This window comes from Raphanus sativus, chromosome 3, assembly GCF_000801105.2.
Source record: "Raphanus sativus cultivar WK10039 chromosome 3, ASM80110v3, whole genome shotgun sequence".
NCBI classification, from domain to species: domain Eukaryota; kingdom Viridiplantae; phylum Streptophyta; class Magnoliopsida; order Brassicales; family Brassicaceae; genus Raphanus; species Raphanus sativus.
In genome coordinates this window covers 1,951,962-1,961,607 of record NC_079513.1, presented here as the reverse complement: position 1 = coordinate 1,961,607, position 9,646 = coordinate 1,951,962, and the positions used below count along the sequence as shown (strand labels likewise).

General features: G+C 37.7%; 4 protein-coding genes across 4 annotated transcripts in view; 1 reads left to right on the top strand and 3 right to left on the bottom strand.

Annotated features, from left to right (window-relative positions):
• Positions 1-458, bottom strand: part of LOC108833980 (rho GTPase-activating protein 2-like) — a 2,962-nt gene extending 2,504 nt beyond the window's left edge. Inside the window, exon 1 of the mRNA XM_057004997.1 lies at positions 1-458. Coding sequence (XP_056860977.1) covers positions 1-326 — 326 coding nt within the window. The 5' untranslated portion in view covers positions 327-458.
• A 2,312-nt stretch (positions 459-2,770) lies between these two features.
• On the bottom strand, positions 2,771-3,613 carry LOC108844740 (cytochrome P450 705A22-like). The gene has a single exon (XM_057006093.1). It carries the CDS (start codon positions 3,479-3,481, stop codon positions 2,900-2,902), a length of 582 nt encoding a protein of 193 aa, XP_056862073.1. The 5' UTR covers positions 3,482-3,613; the 3' UTR covers positions 2,771-2,899.
• A 603-nt stretch (positions 3,614-4,216) lies between these two features.
• On the bottom strand, positions 4,217-6,221 carry LOC130509840 (uncharacterized). The gene is made up of 6 exons (XM_057006092.1): positions 6,163-6,221; positions 5,588-5,982; positions 5,388-5,514; positions 4,990-5,301; positions 4,701-4,913; positions 4,217-4,609 (listed from the first exon to the last, which is right to left on the bottom strand). Exons 1-6 carry the CDS (start codon positions 6,163-6,165, stop codon positions 4,295-4,297), a joined length of 1,365 nt encoding a protein of 454 aa, XP_056862072.1. The 5' UTR covers positions 6,166-6,221; the 3' UTR covers positions 4,217-4,294.
• A 2,507-nt stretch (positions 6,222-8,728) lies between these two features.
• LOC130509790 (cytochrome P450 705A20-like) lies at positions 8,729-9,256 on the top strand. The gene has a single exon (XM_057005984.1). The coding sequence runs from the start codon at positions 8,729-8,731 to the stop codon at positions 9,254-9,256; it is 528 nt and encodes a 175-aa protein (XP_056861964.1).
• Positions 9,257-9,646: the final 390 nt, after the last annotated feature.

Here is a 9,646-nt window from a genome sequence, read left to right as displayed (position 1 = left end):
TCGACCTGAAGCTCGTGCGGGAGACCAAGAAAGCCATGAAACCTATCAAATGTCACGTGAGTGATGTGTCGAACGTTTGTTGGCCATCCGATCTCCATCTGATGAACGGCTGCGGAGGATATCCCTCCTCCTCCGCGGTCCTCTTGGCGGTTATCCACGCGGCAAGATACTACCGATTTGCGCAGCGCCGTCAAGAGAAACTCGACAAGAGATAGTTGCTGGTTCTGCTCTTCCTCTTCTTCCTCCGCCGTCGATTTTCCCTTCCCTCCTCCTCCTTTTCTTCCGGCGCAACCAACGCCTTTAGTCACCATCACAAGCCCTGTCATTGCTCAATCAAGGAAGAAGTAGAGAAAAAGATGTTGTAGTAGAGACAAAGATCACCGCCTCTCTCTCTCTCTCTGTAGACTTTAAGCGTCTTCTCTCTCTCTCTCTCTCTTTGGAAGAAGGTGAGTGAGTTTGATTTTGAAATTCTCAAAAAGGTTTCTTTTATTTTTATATATTTTTATTTGATTTTAATATTATGGTTTTTGTTTTGTTTTGAATAATGTCTTTTTGGTCGGATTTGAAACGCAACGGCCACTCGTTTTCAAATTTCTCTCCCTCTGGCCTCTGCTATGCTTTTTTTTATTGTCTAATTTTTGGCTTTTAATGTGAATCACACTTTACCCTGAGATGTTTTGTAATCCTACAATAATGCCACTCTACAATAAATCTTGGTTGTTCATATTCATTTATTGAATTCGTTTTTTATATATATGTTTCATTCTTTTTTTTTTCTGAGCAACATATTTTTTTGTCAACAAAACAAAGACCTAACATATATATGTTTCATTCATTTTTTACTTTTCACTGGAAAAATTCTAACCACAATTATAGTTTTTTTTTCTTTTACCTTTTCATTTTGGCTATTTGGCTAATTCACATGGACTCTTTTCTCTTTCTGGTATGAGTATAAGAGAGTCTTCGCAATCCATTTTTTGTTTCTCTAGTTGTTGTCATGATGATATTAACATTTCAGGAACCAACATTCTTTCTTGTCAAACCAAAGTTCTTTTCCTACTTTTCCTCCCAAAACTATATAAAATCAGACAACATTATATCTTGTTGACCCCGCTTTTGTTTCCTTGTAACTCTTATATATTGTTTGAGACTGTAGAGTGTGGGAGATGTTACATGTTTTCCAGATCTAATATAATTTTATTGAACGTTTGCTTGAAACTACCAGTTACTTCTATTGCATTCAGCAGGGCAATAACTTCAAGATGAAAATCTTTGATTTGTTTTTGTCCTAATTATAATGAAGATAATACTTATCAGATTATTTTAAAAAATTATTGCTGGCTGATGGTAGCGTAGAACTTGCAATCTACGTAAAATAAAAAAATGTGCATACTTAAAAAATATATCAATACCTAAACAAAAAAACTTGTAATACATGGGACTTTGTTCGATCTTGCTGTAACATTTGAATTATCCAATTTATTAAGCTCAAAACTGTAACTCAAACATAACATTCCAACTCAAACTTTAACTCAAACTAGATTTTGACCCGCGCTTTCAAAGCGCGGGTTTATGTTTGGTGAAAATTTTATATAATCACATTTATATAATACATCTTGTATATGTATTTATATAATCCGTCTCATATATGTATTTTATATCCAGATTTATGTTCGGTAAAACTTTATTAATACATGTATTTTTAGGTTTTTAATTTTGAATTAGATATTTTAAATATAAATCAATATAACAGTTTTATAGTTTTGATCGGTGTTTTGAAATTCGACTAAGACCTGCGGTTGAACGAATTACCGGTTGATCAAAGATAAATTCAGTTCGGGTTTGAAAAAAAAAACAAAATTTAAAAATCCAATAAAAACTACTAAAATCGAAATCCGGTTACCGGTTGAACCACTGGTTGGACCAATAAACAATTTTTTTGTTAGATAGTTGGGATTATATTTAGGAAAAAGCGGTTTAAAACCAAACTTTTAAATAGTTTGAGAAAAAATGATGCAGTTTCAAACATGTCCGGTTGGAAAAATATTAAAATGATGCAGTATCAAACACGGAATAATCACATACCAAAATTGAATTAGGAAACCGGTGGTTAATGACAAACCAAAAACAATTAAAAAAGAAACCAATGCAGAATGTCCAAAATGTCATTAATGAATACAAAAGAAAGCCTCTTTAATAGGAGTAAACAGAGTAAAAATCCAAATGTGTTTGTACTTTAATAGTATAGATTTTTAAAAGTAATGATTGGTAACATTTATGAGTTATACTTTAACTCAAACTGAATCAAGTCTAACTTGTATCACCAGTCAAATCCAATAGTTCTGAAAACAAGCTATCTAATGTGTATCAATACCTTTTCTGGTAGTGAATCTTTATTGATTTCTCTAAATTTTTTTATCATTTTATGCTTTCCAAATTATATCATATTTTCTGTGTGTAAGGATTTTTATTCGTTTCTGAATCAACAATATTAGTCTTACATAACAAGTTATAATGAACATATAGGTCATTCTCACCATGAACACATAATGTTTCATATGATGAGATATATAATCATACTCTCATTGGGTAAGTATTTGCAATCTAAATTTTCACTTTACTAATTTATTAATGATTCAATAAATGTATATACTATCTTAAAATTCTAAACAAACAAAAGTATCTTATTATATATGTGATGTAGAAAATATGCATAAATTGTTTTTAACATTGAATAGTATACATGTATCTAGATAAAATTCCAACAAAATCAAAAATAATAATTTATTCAATATAAACTTATATCAAATATTTTGTATATGTTTTTATTATTATTATAATCTCCACGCCAAAAACCACACAACTTTTAAATGGTACACATTTTATTACTTTAACAAGCCTAAGGATCTTTGATTATAGGTAATCCTCGAGGAATAGGAGTACACTTAAGGGGATGAGCCATTGTCAAGACCATTCCCGAAAGTGTCTCTTCCATGTTGACCTTGTCTCCTTCTATTTTCCAATCGAAACACTGAATCATCATTCCAATCGCTGTTCCTAGTAAGATATAAGCTAGATTTGTTCCAGGACATCCTCTCCTTCCGCTACCGAAAGGAAGGTACTTAAGTACTTTCTCCTTTGTGGCATCTTCTTGTTCTGATCTTGAAGAAGATAGAAATCTCTCTGGCTTGAAGTCATCAGGATATTCCCAGTAATCAGAATCTCTCATGACAGCATAACCATTAACTACAAGTGTTGTCTTCTCGGGGACATAGAACCCTCCCATCACACATCCTTCTTGGAGCCTCCTTCCGAAGACAGGAATTGGCGGGTACATTCTTAAGCCTTCTTTGACCACCGCTTGCAAATAAGGCAGGTTTGGTAGGTCTGTTTCCTGAATCAACCTTGATTTCCCTACGACGGAATCGATTTCTTCTCTTATTCTCTCCATAGTGCTAGGGTTGTTAATGATTTCTGCCATTGTCCACTGTATTGTTTGCTTCGATGTGTCCGTGCCTCCAAGGAAAAGCTCCTGCAAGTTATAAACTCCTTTTAAATCAGAAAAATTTAATAATCAATTAACCTAATTAATTGTGATGTGATAATATTGGTGAATGTACACTACAAGAAAACAAATAATTAACGAGGGCCATTTTCCTCGTTAATTCCTCGTAAAAGGAGGTTTACGAGGAATTAACGAGGAAAAGCCTTTCGTCGTTTTTCGTCCGTCGTAAAAAAGGATTCGTCGCCATTTCCTCGTAGTATAGCGAGGTTTCTCTTTCCTCGTAAAGACGAAGTTAATATTTCGTCGTAAGTTCCACGCCCCATTTCCTCGTAAATCACTCGCCTAATTTCCTCGTACAAACCACGTGAACCTCGCGTCGTTACTTACACGTAAGATCCTTGAAATCATATCCTCGTAAATTCGATGTAATATCCTTGAAAGGATTTCCTCGTAAAATCGATGTAGAATCGTTGAAAGGTTTTCCTCGTAAAAACCTCGAAAGCCTTTCCTCGTAAAGACCTCGAAAGACTTTCCTCGTAAAAACCTCGAAACTATTTCTTCGTAAATTTCTCGGAAACATTTTCGTCGTAAATAACTCGTAGACTTCCATTTTTCGAATTAATAAAATATTATTTGATAAATATAATAATTATTAATTTAACAAAATAAAAATATTTAAATATTGGATTTATAAATAAATTTTAAATAAAATTCACAAGCAACAAAATATTTTATATATAATTAAGTTTTGGATTTTATAATACATAAACCGAAAAAAAACTAAAAAAACTAAGGCTCGTTCATCGCCTCGTAGAATTCCTCGCTCCTCCTCGTAACATCCTCCTCGTTATGTGTGCCCGATGACTCGCCTGGAATGGGATTTTGTTGTTTCATGTTCCTCAACAAAGCTTCCCATTCCGGATTTGTGGACGCTATAACGTCGATGAAGGCTTCGAGTCCACTCACACGGCTTTTGGTCGCGCCCAGCTCGGAACGCAACTGAGTGACTTCTTCGGTCTGTCTCTGAGCATAAGATGATGTCGCTCTCGGGACATCATTGACGGAACCGATCCCCAACGTACGTCCCTTTTTCTTAGGGACAACCTTAAAAACAAAAAAATTATATTTGTTAGTTAATTTAAAAGGGAAATTTAATCAATTAATAATTAAAAAGATATAATGTTAAAAAATTTACCTCCTCGTAAATCTTATCCACTTCAGTTGTGGATAAGGTAACTGGTAATCCGTCGCCGGACTGCTGGGTCAGCTGAGTCTGGCGCTCCTCAACCCGAGCAATTACGTTGTTGTAGATTTGCTCGGACTTGCCATCTAAAAACTGGCCCGCCTTGTTTTTGTGGGTCCGCTCGTAAAGTTCCGGAAGAGTCGGGAGACGTCCCAACTCTTTGGCCTAAAAACATTTAAGAAAATTGTTAGAAATATATTTAATTATATTAAAAATAATAATTAAATATTTAATTACGTACCATTTTCAAACGGACACCGGCATGTGGTTTTTGGCCCGTAGAGTGTAGCATCGGGCCGTTACCGTGCTCGTCTACCGTGTTACGGGCGGCAGCACAAATGTTTGCGATCCTAATGGAGTTAGGATCCTTCCAGTAACGGATGAGGCCGTCCCAAACATCCGTGGTAAGCTCAGCGGGTTTGCCACGGGTGTACCCCTTGACGATCCAGGCACCCTTCCAGTTGCAAACCGTGTCCGACAAGCGAACTTGCGCCTTTTCGTAAAACGCCTTCCTCACTCTCTCACTGACCCCGATGGACCAATGATACTTTTGCTGCAAAAAAAAATTAATAATTAGTTAATAAAAAAAAAATTAATAATTAGTTAATAAAAAAAAAATTAATTAATAGAATTACTTACAGCGTAAATCTTGAACCACGTCTTTCGGATGTAGATCGGCGTCAATTTCCAGTTTGGATGCGCCATGGAGAAGTAACCTTTAATCGTCTCGGTTACATCTGTCGCAAGGGAATTGTCAACCCCAAACCTGGAAAAAAATGAAAATTTAAATTATTTAATGAAGTTATAAATTAAATTAATTATTTAAAAAATACACTTACCATAAAGTCCCGTCGGGTCTGTCGGGGTCTATGATTGGTAAACCAGCTCTGCCTGGCATACCAAGAATATCCTCGACAGTGTACTGCGAGAACGGAACAGTAGGTGGCACCATGAGATCGGGATGAACAGCGGCGGGGATCTCAGGAGGAGCCATCGGAGGAGGCACCGGAGGAGCCATCGGAGGAACCATCGGTTGAGCCATCGGCTGAGCCATCGGCTGAGGCTGAGCCATCGGAGGAGGAATCGGAGGGAAGAAATGCTGAGTCTCGGGAACAGACTCCTGATCTGAAGAACCTGAACCGCCGGCACCTGAAGAAGAACCTGGCGGGTCTAACTGACTACCAGGCTCACCGAATATCTCCCTGTAGTGAGCAGTAAGCATGCGCTGGCGAACCTGCAAAAATATATTTTTTTGAGATTATGATCATCAATAATTAAAAAGCTATCATCAATAATTTAAAAATCTATCTAACAAACATAAAATCCGTAAACCTATCTAAATTCTCTAAACTAACCACCTAAATTAACCACCTATCTAAATTGTCTAAACTAATAAAGGGGGCGAGGAAATTACCATTTTCGGAGGAGAGAGGAATGGGAAAGGAGTTAGAGACGAAATGGGGAGGAAGTGGAGAGGAACTTTTGACCCTTTTCAACGCATCTAGACAGATTTGAAACATACCCATCGGGGAATTTCACTTCTGATGCTACCCAGTTGAACAACACCGACTTTTTTTCTGAAGACAATCTGAATATCGGAACAGGAACTTGCCCATTGCTGTTTATATGTAACTCGCTTCTTGAGCAAATATCCGGCAAGTCTAACCTTGATTTTATGTTGTCTTTTGTCTTCCCCGGGACATTCAATATTGTATTCATGATGTTCTCAAAGAAATTCTTCTCTATATGCATCACATCGAGGTTGTGGCGCAGAAGAAGATCCTTCCAATATGGCAACTCCCAAAATATACTCTTCTTGTGCCAGTTGTGATGAACACCGTAAGAATCAGGCATATTAGGGGGAACATGCCAATTACCACCACGAGGAACTGTTTCCAAAACTCCATAGTAATCGAGTTGCTTTTCAGTTTCTTCTCCAGTTAAATATGGAGGAGGAGTGTCTCTCACACCCTTTTGTGCCTAAACAATGTCTTGTTTCTTCGGTACGGATGGCCAATGGGAAGAAATCTACGATGACAATCGAACCAACTTGTCTTCCTCCCATTCTTCAGTTGAAAACGCATCTGTCGCTCCATTACAATATGGACAAGCTAATCTCCCATGTGTAGTCCATCCCGACAACATCCCATAGGCAGGAAAGTCACTTATGGTCCACAAAAGCATCGCTCGCATCGTGAAATTCGTCTTCGTTGAGCAGTCATACGTCCTCTCCCCTGTTGACCACAAATCCTTCAACTCTTTTATCAGTGGTTGCAGGAAAACATCCAGCGACCTTTTAGGATGTTTCGGACCAGGTATTAATATGGTCAAGAATAGCAACTCCCGTTGCATGCACATCTCCGGTGGCAGGTTGTATGGCGTAAGAAAGACTGGCCACAATGAATATTGTCTCCCTGACATTCCGAATGGACTAAATCCATCTGTGCATAATCCGAGATACACATTCCGGATATTGCTAGCGAATTCCGGATATACTTTGTTAAAATGTTTCCAGGCTCTTGCATCTGATGGATGTGTCATCTCACCATCCGTCTGAGTATGCTCGGCATGCCATCTCATCTTTCCAGCAGTCTGCTCTGATTGGTACAATCTTTTCAATCTGTCTGTAATTGGTAGGTACCACATCCTTTGGTACGGTACCCTATTACGTCCCCGTCCTTGCGGCTTGAATCGTGGCTTCTTGCAGAATCGACATTCTTCTAACTTCTCATCATTTCCCCAGTAGATCATGCAGTTGTCGATGCAAACATCTATCATCTCCGAAGGCAACCCAAGACTATACACCAGTTTCTGAATCTCATAATAAGAATCAGCAGACACATTGTCTTCCGGCAAATACTCTTTGAACAAGTCTGCCCATTCATTCATGCAACTTTCCGGTAGATTGTGATCAGTTTTAATATTCATCATTCTAGCAGCCAACGACAATTTAGAGAGACCTTCTCTACAACCACTGTAAAGTGGTTGATTCGCCGCATTTAACATTTCATAAAACTTTTTTGCATCTATGTTAGGTTCTTCATCTTCATCATGAGCTACAAATGCATCAGTTACCATATCATGAACCCTATCAAAATCTACCATCTGCTCCTCCTGATGGTAACTAGGTTCATTATGCAAATGAAGAGCAACCGGTTCTTCCTGAAAATTGCTATTACTACTACTAGCTTCATTCTGATCATAATTATTATAACCTTCTCCATGTTGAAACCAGATATAGTAATTTTGGCGTGAAACCTCTATTTATTAAATGCTTCCAAACATTTTCACGATTTGCCAATTTCGAATTGTTGCATTTCCGACATGGACAGAACATCTTACCGCTTTCTAGGGCGAGCGGTGTGGAATCTGCTTGATGCATAAATGTCTCCAGTCCCGCAATGTATTCTTTCGTCACTCTCCCGTTAGCATCTCTATGCATATACATCCACCTCCGCAACTCGTAGACATTCCCAGAGCCTGACATTTTTTTCCTTTCACGTTTTTCTTTTTTTTTCTTGTTGGTGTGTTTAAAATGATGTTGAAACTTCCATATTTATAGAAAATTTTCGAATCTGGTAGTTGAAGTTTTGCGATGAATTTGCGAGGAAAAGGTAGGTAGCAAAAAAAAACGTGCTTTAAAATTCTTCGTTAAGTTCACGTATATCATTTCCTCGTAAAGGTGACGTAAATTTACGTTGATTTAACGAGGAAATTATATTTCCAGTTTTCCTCGTAAAGATAATGCAAGCTTTACGTGGTTTTGACGAGGAAAATGTATTTCCTCGTAAAGACCACGTAAAGTTACGTGGGCTTTACGACGAAATGTTATCTTCGTTAGTTTACGAGAAAATAACGAGGTTTATTTCTTTCGTTGTAAATTCCTCGTAAGTTCCTCGTACATTTACGAGGATTATATTTCCTCGTTAACTTTCCTCGCCAAAATGCTGTTTTCTTGTAGTGTCGTCTCATCTGCCTCAATGGCCCACGAGATCTTCAAGGCCCATGACGTGAACATCTCGTCCCGCGGCCTCCCTCCAATCGACCAGTCCCTCTTTTTCGGAGAAACCGGATTCTTCTCCGCTCCCCATGGAGATTACTGGAAGTTCATGAAGAAACTGCTCACCACAAAGCTACTTGGACCACACGCAATCGAGCGGTTACGAGCCGTGCGTGCAGAGGAGCTAGAGCGGTTCTACTTTCGTCTCCTAGACAAAGCGAGGAAGAAGGAGTGCGTTGAGGTCCGTAAAGAAGCGATGATATTCACTAACAACAGCACGTGCAAGATGATAGTCGGGAGGACGTGCTCGGAGGAGGATGGTGAAGGTGAGAGAGTCTGGGGGACTGATTACAGAATCTATTTCCTCCACAAAGAAGGTTTGTTTACAACCTTGCTGCGCAAGCCGCTTGAGAAGCTTGGAATCTCACTGTTTAAAGAGGAGATAATGGGTATTCCGAAAGATTATGACAAGGTGCTGGAGACGTTTCTTGCGGAACACGAAAAGTAGCAGAGAAGCATCATCACCACCAAGGTATGGATTTGATGGACGTGTTGTTGGAAGCAATAAGAGACGAAAAAGCAGAGTATAAGATCACCAGGGACCACATCAAGGCTTTGTTCGTGGTAACCAAAAAAAAACATCATCACATCACACTAATTAATTAGGTTAATTGGTTATTAAATTTTGCTGATATAATAGGTATGTTAGAAATCTTTTAAACAATCTAGACATCTATTCTATTAAATTAGAAACATGATTATTATTAAAAAAATTATTAAAAAATTATTAATCATTTAAAAATATTTAAAAATGTAAACAAAAAATGTATGCTCTTTTTAAAGTGGGTCAGAATCTAATACTTCCTTCGTATCAATATAAGTGAGTTTTAAAGGTTTT